Source organism: Barbatula barbatula, assembly GCF_947034865.1.
Source record: "Barbatula barbatula genome assembly, chromosome: 4".
Taxonomy (NCBI): domain Eukaryota; kingdom Metazoa; phylum Chordata; class Actinopteri; order Cypriniformes; family Nemacheilidae; genus Barbatula; species Barbatula barbatula.
Window position 1 is genome coordinate 26,574,851 of NC_136768.1, and position 19,183 is coordinate 26,594,033.

Below are 19,183 nucleotides of genomic sequence, written 5' to 3' on the forward strand. Positions count from 1 at the left end.
GTCTCCAAACAGAGATTGGCGCACTGGATCGTGGACGTCATCACTTTGGCGTACCAGTTCCAAGGCCTATGCCCAGTGAGAGCTCACTCCACACCCAGGGTGTAGCCTCCTCGTGGGCATTTGGCTAAGTGACCACCACCTGTACGGCCGTTAGTAAGAGCCCTTCGTCGTGATGCCTTACTTCACCACTGGAGGTCTACGATTCGTGGTTACGCTTTCTTGTGACTTGCCTAGGCCAGTCAGTGTCGCTCAATTTGGTCAAAATACACCAGTAAATTATATACCAAGGTTTACCTGAGAAGGTCAAAGAGTATTTCTAATGTTTTCTCTTTTTTTGTCTTACCATGTATTAGTTCAGCAAATGGCTAAGGTTTGTTGAAGTCAGTGGCATGTCAGAACTTAGCAGAGACTGAAGAATAAACTATGTGGAACATTCAGGAGTTTCCCTGTAGCTCAGTTGTAAGAACATTGTGTTAACAACGCAAAGTTGTGGGTTCGATCTCAGGGTATAGCTAATACCTATGTAACACGTATAGAGAAATGCAATGTACGTTGCTTTGGATAAAAGCGTCTGCCAAATATGTAAATGTTCAGTGTAAAAGTAATTAACTTTATATCACATCTTATTACAGAGAATGGCGTGAATAAGTTTGTTTACGTCTCTACATGGATGACCTGGTATGATGCTCAGAGCTACTGCAGACAGCATTACACAGATCTGGCCACCATTCAAAACCAAAATGACAATGACCAGGTGATGCAATACACACAAATTGAACGTGCATGGATCGGTCTGTACAGAGACACATGGAAATGGTCATATGGAACAAAAGCAAATATTTCTGCTGTTAACTGGATGACTGGACAACCTGATATCACTGGGGCAAACAACCAACCTTGTGGAGTTATAGGCCCTGATGGTAAAATAAGAGATAAGCTCTGCTCAAAGGCTCTTCCTTTCATCTGCTTGACTTGTAAGTTTCATTTGTGACCCTATATCTTACAGTGTAATGCATTTTTTGATGCAATTATATACTGTAGGTGGTAATGGTGTTTGTGGAATTATAAATGGGTTACCAGAAAAGGTATGTAAAAAGCAAAGGAATATCTGTATTTTTACAGAAGTTCTTTTTGACAGCATTTTTTCTGTGAAAACTCTGGAATATCAGTTAATTTTATTGTGTTATTCACAGTTTTTAGTTCAAACAAGTATTGTAGTAGTTTACTGTAAAATACATACAGTGAGCTGGCAACAGCGTTACTGTAAAGAGCCTTGTACGATCTTAAAGTGTACAACAGTCTTTCCATTATTTCTGCGTTATTAAATCCATTTAAAAAGCAAACACTGATCACAGTAATGGTGGTTGATATTTTACACCATTAAATGTGGTTACAAAAGTGATTCAATTTGAAAAAAGTGAATCGCACCACAGTTTGTTTCAATTAAACCAAACGTGTGAACACACCAGGGGTCTCATTTATAAACGTTGCTGTTTTATAAATCTGAAACCTTTGTGCGTATGCAAAATCTTCCTTTTGTGCCTGCCTGCACTTGAAAGACGAAATATATATGCAAAGGTTTATAAATGAGACCTCAGAACTATTCAAATAGCCTTGAGTAATACAACTTGTAATCTTCCAACAGATTCAAAGAGACAAATTCTGAAAGTAGAAATACAAACTGGTCAGAATCTAAATGACGCTGCAGTTTTACAGGCGGTAAGTATTACATTTTGTAAACAACAGTTTGTCCAGTCATGTCCGTGTCAAAACACAATTATTTTGTATGGATGTATGCAAGGTGGCTAGTTGTGTAGTTTCTTTAATCGTTCTGATTTCATTAATAATTAAAGATTGATTCTGTTTTTCAGATAAAGCAGAAACTGAAGGATCATGGGATAGAGAAGGACACAAGAATTGCATGGAGAGTTCAGCGAGATGGAAATATTTTTGTTTACCAAAACATAACTGAGATGTTACGAAGGAACCAATTATAAGTCTTTAGACTATCCGAGTCAGTCAGACATCTATTAAATCATTTATCAGATTTTTAGAATCTGTTTTAGGACCACTCTTGTTTCCAATTAGTTATTTGGGCTGTTATTCATTTTAATTTTTATTTAAATCATAAATAATAATATACTTAAACCTCACTACAAATAATGACACTGTAATTAGAATAGCCAGTCTATATTTATCGAATAAATTTCAAAGAAACGAATTTCAAGAAAATGATGAAAATAATAACATTGTATTGTTGTTATTTTGCACAAAACTACAATCTAGTTTGCTGCAGCCTCCATTATTCACAGACAAGTGCAGGTAGATGATGAGGCTAGGATTTATTATAAAAACACATGACAATGTTTTTGTAAAGGAACAGATGAATGAAAAAAACAGAAAGACTTTAAATGCATTTGCAGCACGCCTGGTTTTCTATATAAAAGAAATAACAAGACTGACAACTGTCGCTGACAACGGAGCCGTTCTCGTAATGCTTTATTACAATAATTCAACCACGCGTCTTTAGTTCAACATTAATGCATATCTATACTGACCCCTAAAAAAAAGCCTCAGCTCTGTATACTGTATTCAAATTCCTTACATTGTTTACCTCATTTGTAAGTCGCTTTGGATAAAAAACGTATAAACATTCTCTGAGACTTCACATGTGCATTAATATCCATAAACGATATATTCCTCATAAACAAACCCATGTTCTGGCTCGTTCTTTATGCTTTCGATTCTCTATGCGTTCTGGATGCATTACACTGGGATATATACTTTATTCTTAACCCCCATCAAGTAATGTTACACTGTTACAGTATATTCCAGGTTAATAACTGCATAACTTTCACAGCAATATTACTATAAAAACAATGAAAAGTGAACCACTCTGTGATTTCACCATAACACCACAGTAGAGTACAGGGCCGGAGTGGGGCCACTTTTCAGCCCGGGAGTTTCAGGCCCAAAACTGGCCCACTTTTTCCATGGTGGAATTCCAAATTAGCATTTTTTTCCTATTTGGATAAATGAAGCAACAGTTCAGCTCTTCCTATTAACAAAAAGCAGAAATAAATAAATAAAGCATTTGAAATGTATCCCAATCCCACTCTTCCACAAAGAGGCATATTGAACTAATGTTTACAGTTCAAGTCACAGAACTGTTTATGGTTACATTGCGAATAGCACCAACAGCATCTACAGCATCAGTAGCCGCCTAAGCAGTGCACTGGTTTCAGCCACATTATCGATAACGGTGTCGTTGCTTAGAGACATGTGGATTTCCTTCTCTGTGCACATTAACATGAAAGACTCCCAAGTTGTCCTGACTCAATGAGCTTCGTAGCCTATTCTTCACAAATTTTAAAGTTGAGAAGCTTCTCTCACATGCAACCTGTGTGATGGACAAAGTCAACAGAAACTTATATGCTAACCCAATCACATGATAAGCATCTGTGAAGAGATTATACTGTGAGAGTTTTAAATGGACACAAATGGCACAGTTTTTGCAGGAGGAACAGGTCCTGCTTTCAAGTTCCAGCTCTGGTTCTTCCATATATGACAGTCCGCCACTATCCTCCTGACCTTCATGTGTCACCTCACTACATGTCCTGACAGTATGACCTTCAGTCTGTAATGTGCTAGTAGCTCTGTCATCAAACCTAAGCTTTTTCAGCCCCTCCTGGCCTCTTCCTCTCATCCATCCTCCCTGACGCGTACCGTTACGATAGGCCCGACCCAGCTATCGTACCTGAAGAGAGGAAAAAAAAAAGAAAAAAAAAATTCTCGACCGGCCCAAAAGTGAAGCGGCCCACCGGGAATTCTCCCGATTACCCACCCCGGACCTGGTAGAGTATTTATAAAAATAAATTACAAGTTAATCTAACTTGAAATAATGTTCAAAACAAACTGCTCAACTTCAACTCAAATACTGCAACTCCAGTATATTTAATGACATAACATCAAGAAATGTTTAATTTTAACATAACTCTACATCAATTTCTGAATCATTTTTTATTAAGTATACCCAAGACCGGAGCTAAGCTGTAAAAAAATATATATATATCATTGGGTGCTAATGAATAACAAATCTCACAAGCGGCGACCTTATATTAACAACAAGCACAATGGCTTATAGGTATTTCTCCAATAGTTTCCTACTGATCATTTTTAGTTCATTACACTCGAAACGGTAATTTAAAAAAATGGCATTTGTTATTTTTAATGTATAGCTCAGATGAACACAACATTTAAAGAGATGTTTATCAGTTGTTAAAGTAAAAATACGGATAAACACTGTAAATTGTCTATAAAATTAACAGTGAAATTCCATAGTTTCTACAAGTTTATTTTCAACTTCACAAACACTATTAGCACCTTCACTCACAGACACAACTGTCACTTTATTTACGGCGTATGTCTACAAAAGTTGATTTACATGTAAACACATGTTTCCATGCCGATGGTTTTGTTGAGTCGTCATTATGGTTATAACGATGGTTTTTGCTGTAATTGGGATCTTGACCCTTGAAGACTTTTCGTGTTTCTCTGTAGTACAAGGGGCGGGGCAGAACAACGGGGAGGCGGCTTGGATCTTTGAGGGAATTTGACTGATTGGTTAAAAACTTTACCAGACTCCAACCAATAGGCGACAAACTGACAGATTTAAATACTGGAACGTCTCACTACACATTCACTCACCGTGAGTCTTTAACGGAGTTTGTTGCAAGTCAACCATGAGCGGAAGAGGCAAAACTGGCGGTAAGGCGAGAGCTAAGGCCAAGACTCGCTCATCCAGAGCCGGACTTCAGTTCCCCGTGGGTCGTGTTCACAGGCTTCTCCGTAAAGGCAACTACGCGGTGCGGGTCGGCGCCGGTGCTCCAGTGTATCTGGCCGCCGTGCTCGAGTACCTGACCGCCGAGATCCTCGAGTTGGCCGGAAACGCCGCTCGCGACAACAAGAAGACCCGCATCATCCCCCGTCACCTGCAGCTGGCGGTGCGCAACGACGAGGAGCTGAACAAGCTTCTGGGTAAAGTGACCATCGCTCAGGGCGGCGTGCTGCCCAACATCCAGGCCGTGCTGCTGCCCAAGAAGACCGAGAAGCCCGCGAAGTCCAAGTAAACTGGCGGAAAATCGTCTCCCGTAAACCCAAAGGCTCTTTTAAGAGCCACACACTTACTCGACAAGAGAGCGAAACGCTTGTTTTTGTTTTCATTTGGGTTTTTGTATAACGAACCTACATGTATTTTGTTATCCTTCACATTCGTAAACACTCGGTAGACAAACCAGGTTTGTAGTTTTTGATAATGAATTAAGACATGATTGAGTCTTTTGCTCTGAAGACCACCAACAGCACTCGGTCTGAACGAGCCCAACAGGCAGGTTACAGTGCCTCTGATAAACCACTTCAAAGGAGATTTTCTCCATGATTTTTCTGCACTCTCAGAGTTTTAAACTGTTGTCATATCCTTTACAACCCATATCAAAAACGTGTATTTATTACCTACAAACATAAATTTATGAACTACAAGAGGAATCACGTTATCGTGACATATTTCCGAAAGGATTCCAGTGTTGTATTGACGCTCATACATCCCTTCATTATTACATGTCTTCAACATTATAATTAACGTATGAAGAGTTTGTTTACTAAATTAGGTTATTCTGTTTTTTTAAAAGTCATGTTTTTTTGTTGTGCATTCAAATTACTAGCAATCAAACTGCAGTTGGTTTGTCTTTATTTCAGCCATCATTACACAAAAACAACATCATAAAACGACACAGTTGCATAGCGGTGTCAGTACACGATCCGTTCTGAGCATGCGCGTTATTACGTATTAGAAAACGTCATGGTTTTCCTACACTATTGGTTCCACGCAGGCGATGAAACATTTGATGGCACAACAGGAGGCATATTTTTTGTTTTGTACACACAAAAAACAAATGGTGCTATATAGCACTAAAAGTGGTTCTTTGGCTCGTAATCATAGGGGAACCATTTTTAGTGCTATATAGCACCTATTTTAAATGGTGCTATATGGCACCTTTATCAAATGGTGCTATGTAGAACCATTAAAGGTGCCATATAGCACTTTATGCTTAATGGTGCTCAACAGAACCAACAATGGTTCTCTGGATCATAATCATAGGAGAACTTCTATATGGCACCTACTTATAAAGAAGCGTTATAGCATTTATCAAAAGGTGCTAGGTAGAACCATAACAGGTGTCGTATATTGTTTTAATTTATCTAATAGGGCTCATTTTAATGCCAGATACTACCATAGACAAGTTGAAATGCTTTAATAAATGACACTTATTAAAAAACATTTTTTAATCGTATCAAAACACCATAGATTTAAAAACCTTTAAATTTATGCATTTAAGCAGCAAATAAAATCTATGCTTAAATAAAGGGAATAAACAGAGGCAATACAAAATTAGATTAGATTCAACTTTATTGTCATTACACATATACAAGTACAGTGTAACAAAATGTAGTTTAGGTCTAACCAGAAGTGCAATTAGCAGGTGCAGGATATACAGTTAGAATAAATACAGGATACAATTTATTTCTTACCACTGAGCTACAGGAAACTTGCCTCTGGAACCACTTCTGTCCAGCAAACGGTTTGCGAGTTATCGCTGATGATGTAAAAAACCTACTTTTGCGAACTAGTCCTTGGTTTTTCGACCGATCGGAACCAAACCAATGCAGATGACTTCTGTGGAGTGTGAATGTAAATAACTAACTAAGTTTACTACTTGTGTAAATGTTCCATTTCAGTGTTTTCAATGTAAAAAATGTGCAATAAGTTCTTCAAACTGTAATCAAATGTTCATGGCTTACCTCAACCTCAAACAGCAACCCTGGGTCCTCCTTGAACAGTGCAGGTAAATACAATAACCTCATTAGGTTGACATAACATGGTGGATGCTTTCACCAAATACTTGTTTAGTTTTTTAAACATTCATTACTGTGCAGACAGAAACATACAGGGAGACTATCTAAGCAGTGCAGATTGAATTACCTTTTTTAGTCTGCCATTTACACAGTCCTCAATTTTGCGCCTGAATCTCTCTTTCAGGGGACTCTTCAAGGACTCGAGGTGCCATTACAGACAGCTGCGCAAGAAGTTGTTGGTCCACATCAACAGATGTGTGGTCTCTCAAAATCCAAAGTAGCTTCCGATTAAGTAAAAAAGACACGTATTAAAATATAGCCATAACTCAATTAAAGGAGCCAATTAATATACTACTGTACTTACTATTTTGGCCAGTCTAAAACACGTGAACTCAGAGAGAGCCTCCTCTGTGCTGTGGTTGGACACAAAATTTCTTTGGTAGCATTTAATCAGTGCCAACTTTTCTTTTCTGAGCTCTATATTTGGTCGAAGCTTCTCAGTTTCCACCTTCATTGCTCACAGATGTTCCTTGATGCTTCGTTCATCTTCTCCGGCATCTACCTATTAAGGGAAGTTAAATTGTCATAAATGAGGGTTGCCAATAAAATGTAACAAATAAGTGTCAATACTAAAGTGATCAATGACATTATAACCTGTTCCAGTCAACTATGCCATGTTATGTTTAAATAAGGCATAAAGGCCACTTTATTATGTACACCTGTCAACTGCTCGTAAACGCACATTTCTAATCAGCCAATCACATGGCAGCAACTTAATGCATTTAGGCATGTAGACATGGTTAAGACGATCTGCTGCAGTTCAAACCGAGCGTCAGAATCAGGCAGAAAGGTGATTTAAGTGACTTTGAACGTGGCATGGTTGTTGGTGCCAGACGGGCTGGTCTGAGTATTTCAGAAACTGCTTATCTACTGGGATTTTCACACACAACCATCTCTAGGGTTTACAGAGAAGGGTCCGAAAAAGAGAAAATATCCAGTGAGCGTCAGTTCTGTGGGAGAAAATGCCTTGTTGATTCCAGAGGTCAGAGGAGAATGGCCAGACTGGTTCGAGCTGATAGAAAGGCAACAGTAACTGAAATAACCACTCGTTACAACAAAGGTATGCAGAAGAGCATCTCTGAATGCACAACACATCGAACCTTGAGGCGGATGGGCTACAGCAGCAGAAGACCACACCGGGTGCCACTCCTGACAGCTAAGAACAGGAAACGGAGGCTACAATTCGCACAGGCTCACCAATATTGGACAGTAGAAGATTGGAAAAACGTTGCCTGGTCTGATGAGTCTCGATTTCTGCTGTGACATTCGGATGGTAGGGTCAGAATTTGGCGTCAACATCATGAAAGCATGGATCCATCCTGCCTAGTATCAACGGTTCAGGCTGGTGGTGGTGTAATGATGTGGGGGATATTTTCTTGGCACACTTTGGGATTTTATGAGTCCGAAAAACATGGATACGTAAAGAACTTACTCTTTTGTACCTTTTTAGGCAGCCACTGTGTCCACATACAACAAAGAAATGTGGCTCACTTTCATGGAAATACCGCAGGTGTCTGAGGTATTTGTTGTAAGTGAATGTTCTTACATGGCAGTTAGGGCACTGGTACATCAATTGCAAAATACTTGAACCTTACCCAAAAAAGTTTCACAGAATTCCCCCAATTCGATATCTTTTAGCCGCTGGCAAACTTGAACAGAAGTCCATCTCATAAGGTCTGTCATAATCTAAAGAGAAAGATAAAATAAAGGTGAATGTTAGCCTATAACATTATCTGCTATTATGCCTACATGAAAACCTGAATTACTCATATCTGCTAGAACAGTAGTTTAACACAATTTAAACTGAACAGTTACTGTAAATCAGTTAAATGACCACAAGGCCATTAAATGTCTTAAATCCAATTCATTAACACTTGCAATGAATCGCTTACTGTAAATACAGATACAAAAAATATACACGTAATTATGAAACCAAGGATATTTCGTTACACTTTACTGTTTGTAAACTTATCTCTGTTACGTTAAATGAACCCTGTTTTTTTAGTCTCGAGGTTAACGTTAACGTTATGTGTCTCGAGCTTTGTCGGTTGGTTCGTTTTTTTGTTTAAAACTAGCAATTGCAGCTGGTTCGACTTTGTTGGGGTTTTTTGAGCGTGAATGGGATGGTATTCGCATATTAAAGAAAACTAAATCTGCAATTTAGCGTTACCTTACGCGGTTGGTTTGGCTCTGTCACAAAACGCTATAAGTTAAAGTAACGTTTGCAAATACAAATGAAAAATGTCGCCTGTAGAATACATTTTGTAAAGATCCTATTTCTGTGGCACTGTTACTCACCTCGATATATATTTGCTTCTTTTCCGTCTGAATCCGCGTCCAACGATGAAGTTTTCTCCTCAGGAAGCTTTGAACTCGCGCTTGCATGGTGCGTCCACCTGATTGGCGAATGGTTGCTAGGTTACGTGACGTGCTCTGGTCAAAGGTAGTTCTGAGCAGGTCCAGCTCAGGTTTTTAGCGATTTAAATTCTTGTTCATGGTGGGATTTTATAATCTATGTAAATAAGATTAAAGATGGTACGGTCTAAACCTTTTATAAAGGAAATGTAACTATATACGTAAGATATAATTTAAAACAATGGTGTGATAAAAAACACTTCCAACTCATTTTTGTGGGCAGGACACATAACCATTGTAGTATTATGTCTAATATCAAGACTATAGTTATTGAGAATATTGAGAATGCTTTTGATAATCTATCTGAATATTGCCTATTTATAATTTATTATATTTTGCTTTTCACCCAGTATGTGACACACTGAAGACATTGGAAATTAGTAGTCTACTTGAATGCTGTTTCCAACAGAAAGGTCAGGGCATTGAGATCATAGTAAATGATTGAAAATGTCATTATATAAGCTTAAATCACAAAACATCAATATATAATATTTCACTAAATAACACAAAGCAAAGTTAATATATGAGAAAAAGGCAATAGCCCAAAAATTGAGTTTGTGATATAATTTCGGTGACTTCGCACACCCATGTGAAGTCTCTTATCCATTTACATTCATTCAAAGACTACAGCCGTTCACCATGTTTTAGCTTTCTCTCATCCTCCTTTCTCCTTCCACATAATTTAAGCTACAACTAACAGCTCTCACATCCCAGAATTATCTTGTTGTTTATGTTGTTTTCAATCCTTTCCCCAACTAAAGAGACTAAGAGAGAGTTGAGATCCTAAAAAACTATATACTGAGGGGTTAACGGACTTGTACGGCAGTGGTGCTATATAGCACCTTAACAACCCCAAAGAACCAATGAAGAACCGCTGAAGAACCATACAGGTGCTTAACTGGTTCTTTATACAGTAGCGGTGCTATATAGCACCTCAATCATCCCGAAGAACCGGTGAAGAACCGGCGAAGAACCTTTTTTTTTCTGTGTGTAGGCTAACGTTACATAGTTTAACAGTTCACGGCGAGTCTGTTTTTATGTTTTTAAACGTTACCATTACGATGTGTTTATGTGGTTGCCAATCCAAAATAATAGTTGTTACATGAACATTGAAGATTTGCAGTCGATAAAAATACTTTATTCCACATGTAACCAAAATCATCTGTTTCCTCCAAATCCACTTTGCGATTCATTGCTGTATGGCATGTCTATTTACCTTGCCGTGTTTCGATCTGAAGTCAGTAGTATTGTCAAAGACGGTCTGTGTCGTTTTTGTATTAAAATCTGATAATACTAGTTAACTTTAAATTTAGTAATTTATTACTAAATATTAAATATTTAGATTTATGAATAGGCTATACAAGATCAGATTAATTACATAAAAATTACCTTTTTTAGATCGATTATAATCTACACAACCTAGGACCACATCCCTCCAATACAACACACATTCATTATAGATTTCAGACCAGTATACAATGTCCTCTAAACTAAATTAAATGTAAAGCTGCGCAAGCGTCGAACAAATCGTGCAGTGTCGTAAATCGTCGCAAAACAAAATCATTATTTGCGCATGAGCGGTTTCTACAACGTTGTTGTGCGCCTGCGCGAACGGATCGTGTACTGACAAGCGGCTCAACAAAGGGAACCCGGCACCGTTGCTCTGAGGGAGATCCGCCGCTACCAGAAGTCCACCGAGCTGCTGATCCGCAAACTGCCTTTCCAGCGTCTGGTGAGAGAGATCGCTCAGGACTTCAAGACGGATCTGCGCTTCCAGAGCTCCGCCGTCATGGCGCTGCAGGAGGCCAGCGAGGCTATCTGGTCGGTCTGTTCGAGGACACGAACCTGTGCGCCATCCACGCCAAGAGAGTGACCATCATGCCCAAAGACATCCAGCTGGCGCGTCGCATCCGCGGAGAGCGCGCTTAAGTCCCGCGTCTGCGCTATCAACCCAACGGCTCTTTTAAGAGCCACCACAGGTTCTGAATGACAATTCCAGCGTTTTGTCACATATGCACATTGTAGCGTGTTGTTTAGTCCGTAGGTGTGCGGGAAAATTCACCCGAATCCCTGTTGATTTGCACATAATGTGTAGTGATGCATTGATCATTAAAACCCTAAATACATGTGTTGTTTTATGAGCCATCAGGTTTCATTTCGCTACAATTTAACGCAGGTGGTGGCTGTTAAGACACCGGTGATGGTTTTCATGTTTATCTGCATTAGGCATGTTTTTCCAGGAATGACTTTCAAAACAAGCCCGTTGGCATCCGTGCTCTTGACCAACAAGTTAAATAAGAAACCACTAACGCATGAGAAATGTATACTGTGGCCTACTAACACTAATACTCATTTTAGACCGTTTACTGATGTTTTGGGAGTGGCGGACTACGAGGGAAAAAATACGTGATGTACTGCTCGCTCCGCCCTCGCGCGTTTGTGTGTTTCAACGTGGTCCTGTAGGCGCATGTATAGGTCCTCCTCTGCAAGCGATTTATCTACTTAATCATTGTACGAACTCACTAGCGGCCAAGAATATGTCTGGAAGAGGTAAAGGAGGAAAGGGACTCGGGAAAGGAGGCGCTAAGCGTCATCGTAAGGTTCTGCGTGATAACATCCAGGGCATCACCAAGCCCGCCATCCGTCGTCTCGCTCGCCGCGGTGGAGTGAAGCGTATTTCCGGTCTCATCTACGAGGAGACTCGCGGTGTGTTGAAGGTGTTTCTGGAGAACGTGATCCGTGACGCCGTCACCTACACCGAGCACGCCAAGAGAAAGACCGTCACCGCCATGGACGTCGTGTACGCGCTGAAGCGGCAGGGACGCACCCTGTACGGCTTCGGAGGTTAGGCCTAAACGTGACCCGGACTCTCATTGAAAACCCAACGGCTCTTTTAAGAGCCACCCATGACGTCATAGAAAGAGCTGAACCTTCTGGTTTACTGTTGCACGAAGCGCTGCTTCACTTGAGTATCGTTAGAGGCGTCACGCACGACATCATGCTGCGGTTTCCTTAGGATTATTTTGTACTTTGTAACGCATTCAGTCAATCGTTTGTTGTCTTGTAGAACCCGACCGGCTGGAGTATAAAGAGTCGGGAAAGACGTCATTTACAGTCCCTGTGTTACACGTTACATGTATTTATGCATAATTACGTAAGTAACCGTAGAGTAAGTAGCCTAAATCTAGTTATTTTATATTACTCCGTGCTATATATATATATATATACACACAGGGCTGTGCACAGGGGGGTGGCCCGGTGGCTAGAGCCACTGCCCCTCTGCCCTCATCGACTGAGGTGCCCCTCTTCCCATCGCCCCTCTTCCAATCCCCCACCGCTCCACTCAAAGCATTCCGCTCCAGGTTTTCCCGCTCGCTCCGCAGCATCACTCACAGTGTCTCTGGGCAGCGCGCTCTCTGTCTCTTGAAACTGAGAGAGAACACGACAGTTAACGAAAGCTGTCGCATTAACAGGTCGGTTATGCAAGAGACTGTGGTTTAATCTGCAAAATTTGTCATTTGGTATTTATTTTTTGTATGTCGGTAATGTTTTGCTCTTGGTCTTCTACTAGTGCTAACAGCTTGTACAACATATCCGCGTTTTTAGAATTAAAGTTAGCTGCTTGTCTAATCAAATGATTGTACTCAACGATCAGATTTAAATAATGTCCTGTTGTTGGCACACTTTGTCAATCCCCCCAAATGTACAACAATGCCTTCACAAAAAAGAAGACCGAGAGAGAATGAGCGAAGGGAGGCTGTTAAAGGCAGTTCAACACTGCAAACATGGATTCAAAGCTCCAGTTTAATTCTTGTAAATATATTTCCCATTGTAATCACTTGTCTTAGTTCTGACTAACACATCATAGGCTCTAAATGAGTTGTATATTGAAATTAAATGTCTATTACTTATTACTCCATTGAAGATGAGGCAGAGGCAGGCTCAGAGAGTGAGGGATTTGAATTCAATTCAATTTTTATTTATATAGCTCTTTTCACAATGTGCACTGTTCCAAAGCAGCTTTACAGGGGAAAAGGTAAAACACAGTACATGATTAGTTTAACTTGATATATAACACCTAGTAAATAATATCTAATGTCAGCAGTCTCCCGCTGGTTTATTTTGCATATTTGCATTAAGTGAAAGCTTTGCTGTAAAGATGTGTCTTTAATCTACATTTAAATTGGGCGAGTGTGTCTGATCCTCGAACAGTATCAGGAAGGCTATTCCAGAGTTTAGATGCTACGTATGAGAAAGCTTGACCCCTTTTGGTGGATTTAGTTATTCTAGGTGAATTTTTTTTGCAACATTTCTTAGGTGGAAAAAGGCTGTTTTTATTTGAGATGTGATTTTGAAATGACAGGTTGCTGTCTAATATAACGCCTAGATCTTTTAATGTATTTGTTGGAGTAACAGTACATCCTTCAACTTGCAGTTTATAATCAGAAATATTCGGTTTGCGTGTCTTTGGTCCGATAAGTAATATTTCTGTTTTATTAGAATTTAAAAGAAGGAAATTACAAGTCATCCAATGTTTTATATCTTCAATGCACTCTGCTAATTTGGATAGCTGGGAGGAATCATATGGTCTTGATGAGATATATAGCTGAGTATCATCTGGATAGCAATGGAAGCTAATTCCATGTTTTTAATAATGTTTCCAAAGGGGCAGCATGTATATGGAGAACAGCAGGGGTCCCAGAACCGATCCCTGAGGTAGTCCATAGTTTACTTGCGTTAGATTTGATGATTCCCCATTTAAATAGACAAATTGATGTCTGTCTGACAAGTAAGATCTGAACCATTGTAATGCCTGTCCCTCAATACAGGTATAATTGTGTAAGCGATCTAGAAGTATGTTATGGTCTACAGTTTCGAACGCAGCACTAAGGTCAAGCAGGACTAGGAGTGAGATGTTGTAAATCAGCCACTTACAGGTAAGTGTTGTTAAACTGGCTGACAGTAAAGGACTCTGAATATGCTAGAGTTTGATAAAAAGAAAGATAGACATTCAATTATTTGAATGGAAGAGTAGTTATATTACAAGAACATAAATTGAATTAGCACTAAGCCTAACAATTGTATTTGGGATATGACTGTTATTCAAACTCTCTCTATTAAGATGAAACTGCCTCAGAATAAACTCAACAGAGTAAAAGTGAAGGTCTTGGAACTGAGTCAGAGACAGAAAAAGTTCAGAATGAGAAAGAAAGGCAATGCAATGAGACAGAGAGGGAAGAGACAGACGCGGGCAGGACGAAATGGAGAGTGAGGCAGCCACTGCCATGTACACACAAAATCCATCAGATCCTGTGCATGTAAAAAAAAGACAATATAATGTACAATGTGGTACAAAGAACAAGTACGTTCTTTTCAGGGACAGTGGTATGAAGAACACCCCTAGTTAGAGTATGTTCTATCAAAACATCTACAATAAAGTCTAAAATGTATTTGAGCGTGTGCTGAATTATTTTTTAATTGTATATTTTCTAATAACTGGATAATTTGTGTTAACAAGCAACCATCCCCTTAGTGCCCCTTTTTTTGGTTTAGGCCACTGCCCCTCAAAATGTCTGTGCACGGCCCTGTATATATATATATATATATATATATATATAAAGTGTGATGTATAGGTGAACTTAAAGTAGTTTATAATAAAATATTTCAAAAATATAATAAACAGAAAAAGAGTATAGTTTAGACATAATTTACAATTTATACATTGAAGTAGCAGAATAAATGGATATAATTTTATGAACGTTTATTGAAAATCTCTCTTTCCCGCTCTATAAAACAACTTTAATTGAGAGGCGTTAATGAAACGCGCGTCGAATTGTTAAATATGATCAAAATAACGAAATAAAATGAGCCGGAAGCGAAAACAATGGAAATCATTGCGGGGGGAGGGGCTTGTTCAAACTCGAGGCTATGGGCGGGAAACACTTTAATTGGCCCTTTCCATCCGCCCTTCTATTTGAGTGCTGACCAATAGCAAGATATTACAGGTTTGGCCGACGAAGACACGCAATGGGAGCGCGCCCCTTGATGCAGACATTTGCATGCTGGAGTGTATAAATACCCCCGCGCGGTGGCTCTAGCGTATTTTCCGTCTACTCTTCATCATGCCTGAACCGGCCAAGCCCGCGCCCAAGAAGGGATCCAAGAAGGCCGTCACCAAGACCGCCGTGAAGGGAGGAAAGAAGCGCAGAAAGTCCAGGAAGGAGAGTTACGCCATCTACGTGTACAAAGTCCTCAAGCAGGTCCACCCCGACACCGGCATCTCTTCCAAGGCGATGGGCATCATGAACTCTTTCGTCAACGACATCTTCGAGCGCATCGCCGGCGAGTCTTCTCGTCTCGCGCACTACAACAAGCGCTCCACCATCACGTCCAGAGAGATCCAGACCGCCGTGCGTCTGCTGCTGCCCGGTGAGCTCGCCAAACACGCCGTGTCCGAGGGCACCAAAGCCGTCACCAAGTACACCAGCTCCAAGTAAAGCGACGCGTATCAAGCGTTTATCCACCCAAAGGCTCTTTTAAGAGCCACCCACTGTTTCGACGTAAAGAGCTTGTAAGGCTGCCGTGTGTGTATTTAGTTGCGTTCTTGTTCGCGACCAACTGATTTCTCGTTCAGAACGCGACGGGTAAGTGAAGTTTGTCTCGAGCACTTAGTTACACGATCTTAGTAGAAGGTGGCGCTATTGTCTTTTGCTATAAATCTCTGAAGAGTAAATGTGCCATAAGATGATTTCATATGAAGTGGGAGATTCCTTGTTAAACATAGAACCGCCTGGAAGGTCAATCCACAGTAATAGAAAAAACGTAGGCAAATCAATGGTGATTTAATGTTAATAATAACAAGAAAATAAATACATAGACATGCTTTGTTAAATGAACAATGAGAAACAAGACTCTAAAACGCCACATATTTTGAGTAACCACAAACTGTTACCACGTGTAGTAAAACCATCGTTATCAAAACAATTATCGATACACCCTAAACAGTCACTACACTTATCCTTCGTGAAAACTACCTTATAAGTCACGAAACACTTCCCCTGAAATAACATTAATTATATTAAAATTTCTATCTCACTATTTAAATTAATAAATGCAGAGTTTCTATTACAATCGGTCTGAACGGCACCGCAATAAGTCAATTATTTTTTTTACTCTGGCTGTTTTTTTGAGGGGTCAATAGGCGTCACTAAAACAACTAAGAAATCTATGTTGCTTGAACTATTTAATGGAGTTGAGCTCATGTAAACTGGATATCTGAAGTTACATTACAATAAAAAAATGTAGTTAAAATTAGTTCATGTAACTGAATAAACAATATATTGTTTTGGAGCCACTTTTTGACTTGTGTCCAATAATACCATTTATTGATATAACATATGAATCAAATATATAATGTGTATAATGTGGCTTTTCTGATACGGATAACTCAGAATGGCATACACCTTATTTGATTACATTTTAACGTAATTGACAGATGCCTCATTTAGTACATTTGGGTTGAAAATTAACAACACGTTTCGCTGTAAAAACCTTTCCACCAGGCTGCAGTCTCCATGTCAAGCTTGTGTCTTTCTCTATCCCATGATCCTTCAGTTTCTGCTTTATCTGATGAAATAAATGTTGTGTGTTTATCATATTCATGACTTTATTTCTTTATTAGAATAAAAGTTTTATAATCGTTACATGAGCCAAAAATGTGCATGTATCCCCGAGCAAAGGAATGTCCAACATACATCATTTATACGGCTTTTATGACATTGAAAAGACGTCTCATTAAGGGTCAAATGTGAAAGGTGTTTCCGCGTCTTCTGAACGTCTGATATCGACTGGTTCAAATCTGGAGTTTATTAGACTACTTTTTGACAAACATTGACAAATCAACAGTTTTCAACATTGATTCATTGGTCGCTTGGCATAAGGAATAAAAACATCTGACATTCTACTGTTATTTAGGCAGCAATTCAACATGTTCTGCTATTGTTGAACACTCACCGACTGTAAGATGTTCTTCATCACTGCAGGATCATTTACATTCAGACCGGATCTCAGCCCCAATCTCACAATCTGTTTCTTTGGAGCTGTTGAAACACATAATAAATTGTGAGGTTTGGCTGCTGAAATGATGAGGAAAACCATATTAAAGTGAAAGCAAATGTTCATCTCTCGGTGAAATGTATCTTTACTCAAACATTTTTAGATGTTGGTGACATTGTTTTTTCAGCAGATCAGTAAAGATGATTTTTTAAAATGCAAATCCTTAAGGGTTCAATAAGTATTAACAGCAACACAATTTAATGAATCGATCGATCTGTGCTGAAATTGAAAGTTGTTTATGACCAGTAATTTATAGCATTAGCATACGTGCAGTTGTGGTTTTTCTATTACAGTATTCTTTTTTGCATTATAATATCAGGTTTTCTAATATAAAATGATACATTTAGTTAGTTATTGGATTTAATATGTGCTATGGGGCTCATGTATGAGTTTGAACACCTGCACGTACACCTAATACTTTTGTCACGCAGATGCTGGGTTGCCCATTATTACGCTTAATGATGAGCTAATTTTTAATAAAGCCAACAACAAATCATGTATCGTCCGAAAAACCCAGAAAGGAGTCCAAATAAAGGCACGTTATAGGTGTTATTGAGAGGCGCTCGCTACGGTTAAATCCTAATATGGTGGGATGGAACTGTCACCGATGTTAGGGCCGAGGGTTATTTACCACACTCCGGAGGAGCAGACACCAAGAGGCGGACAACAAGGAATTTAAAAGGGGAGTTTTTATTAAGTTTAAAAAGGGATAAAAGCAGGGGTGGGGATGCTCGTGGCTGTAGCTTTGATGAAATGAGGAGGGGGTACTGGTAGGTACTTTTCCGTTCTTCAGGTAAGTATATTCCTCTCTAGGTGGGCGCATGGGACAGACAGGGACTTCCCTCGTCGTCAGACTCGTTGAATAAACTCATGGGACAGACGGCTTCCATGTTCGGATTCGTTGACGTGCTCGCAGAGCCACCACTTAACTCTCAGCAGTAGCTTCCTCCTTGTTGAATTGTCCGTTCCTTGCAGGGAGCAGTGAGACGGACAGTAGTAGGTGAGACAGAAACAGGGTACTTTACCAGCCTTCGCTCTCGTGCTGCGTGTAGTAGAACGGCATCGTTAGGAGAAATAGTGACCCTGGACTTTCTTTGGTGTGGGGTACAGTGCTCGTGAACTGTGGCAACAAAGATGCGTGGAGTTTATCCTCCTCCGCACCATGCACACAATCTTAGGGACCTGGACACAACTGAGGGGTCAGTTCAGTTTGAAAGAATCTTCAAAGTTATGGATCAATTTCATCCATCAGAGACTCAGAAAAAACAGTTGTTTGATCTCACCACACTTGTGCATAAATCACTCTTGTAAATCCTCACACGTGTTGGTTTCACTCTTTCAGACACTGCAAACTCACTCTCTTCACAGCGATTAATCCACTCGTTTCTCTCCTCTTCATAGGGTGGATGATCAAAGGAATAGTGGTTTCAGAAGATGAACACGGATTCAGTGATCTTCCCAGCCGGTACGGTTACTGTTCTTCGCTCTGTCAACAGGATAACACACTGCCCACAAACAAAGGTTAGTCGTACACTGGCGATGGCAAATCTTCCCATATGGGTTTCTCAAGAAGGTGATTCATAACAGGGTGCACTTAACTTTTCCCCGGTGAATCACATAAATCCTACAGCGGGTTTCCAATCTCTTTTCGGCCAGTCACTCCCCTTTCTCTGCGTAATTT

The 19,183-nt window shown here is 39.7% G+C and overlaps 3 protein-coding genes and 1 pseudogene across 4 annotated transcripts; all 4 read left to right on the forward strand.

The window, feature by feature from the left end:
• Positions 1–4,742: 4,742 nt before the first annotated feature.
• Positions 4,743–5,129, forward strand: LOC306893475 (histone H2A-like; the record flags this gene model as incomplete). Its single annotated transcript, XM_079455311.1, has 1 exon — positions 4,743–5,129. The coding sequence occupies one exon, from the start codon at positions 4,743–4,745 to the stop codon at positions 5,127–5,129; it is 387 nt and encodes a 128-aa protein (XP_079311437.1).
• Positions 5,130–5,326: 197 nt separating this feature from the next.
• Positions 5,327–11,316, forward strand: LOC306893303 (histone H3.2-like; annotated as a pseudogene). Its single transcript has 2 exons — positions 5,327–5,390; positions 11,019–11,316. The product of its transcript is annotated as a histone H3.2-like (transcript).
• A 608-nt stretch (positions 11,317–11,924) lies between these two features.
• Positions 11,925–12,236, forward strand: LOC306892746 (histone H4; the record flags this gene model as incomplete). The annotated part of the gene is made up of 1 exon (XM_079453994.1): positions 11,925–12,236. One exon carries the CDS (start codon positions 11,925–11,927, stop codon positions 12,234–12,236), a length of 312 nt encoding a protein of 103 aa, XP_079310120.1.
• A 3,273-nt stretch (positions 12,237–15,509) lies between these two features.
• LOC306893240 (histone H2B-like) lies at positions 15,510–15,901 on the forward strand (the record flags this gene model as incomplete). Its single annotated transcript, XM_079454988.1, has 1 exon — positions 15,510–15,901. The coding sequence occupies one exon, from the start codon at positions 15,510–15,512 to the stop codon at positions 15,882–15,884; it is 375 nt and encodes a 124-aa protein (XP_079311114.1). The 3' UTR covers positions 15,885–15,901.
• Between the last annotated feature and the right edge of the window lie 3,282 nt (positions 15,902–19,183).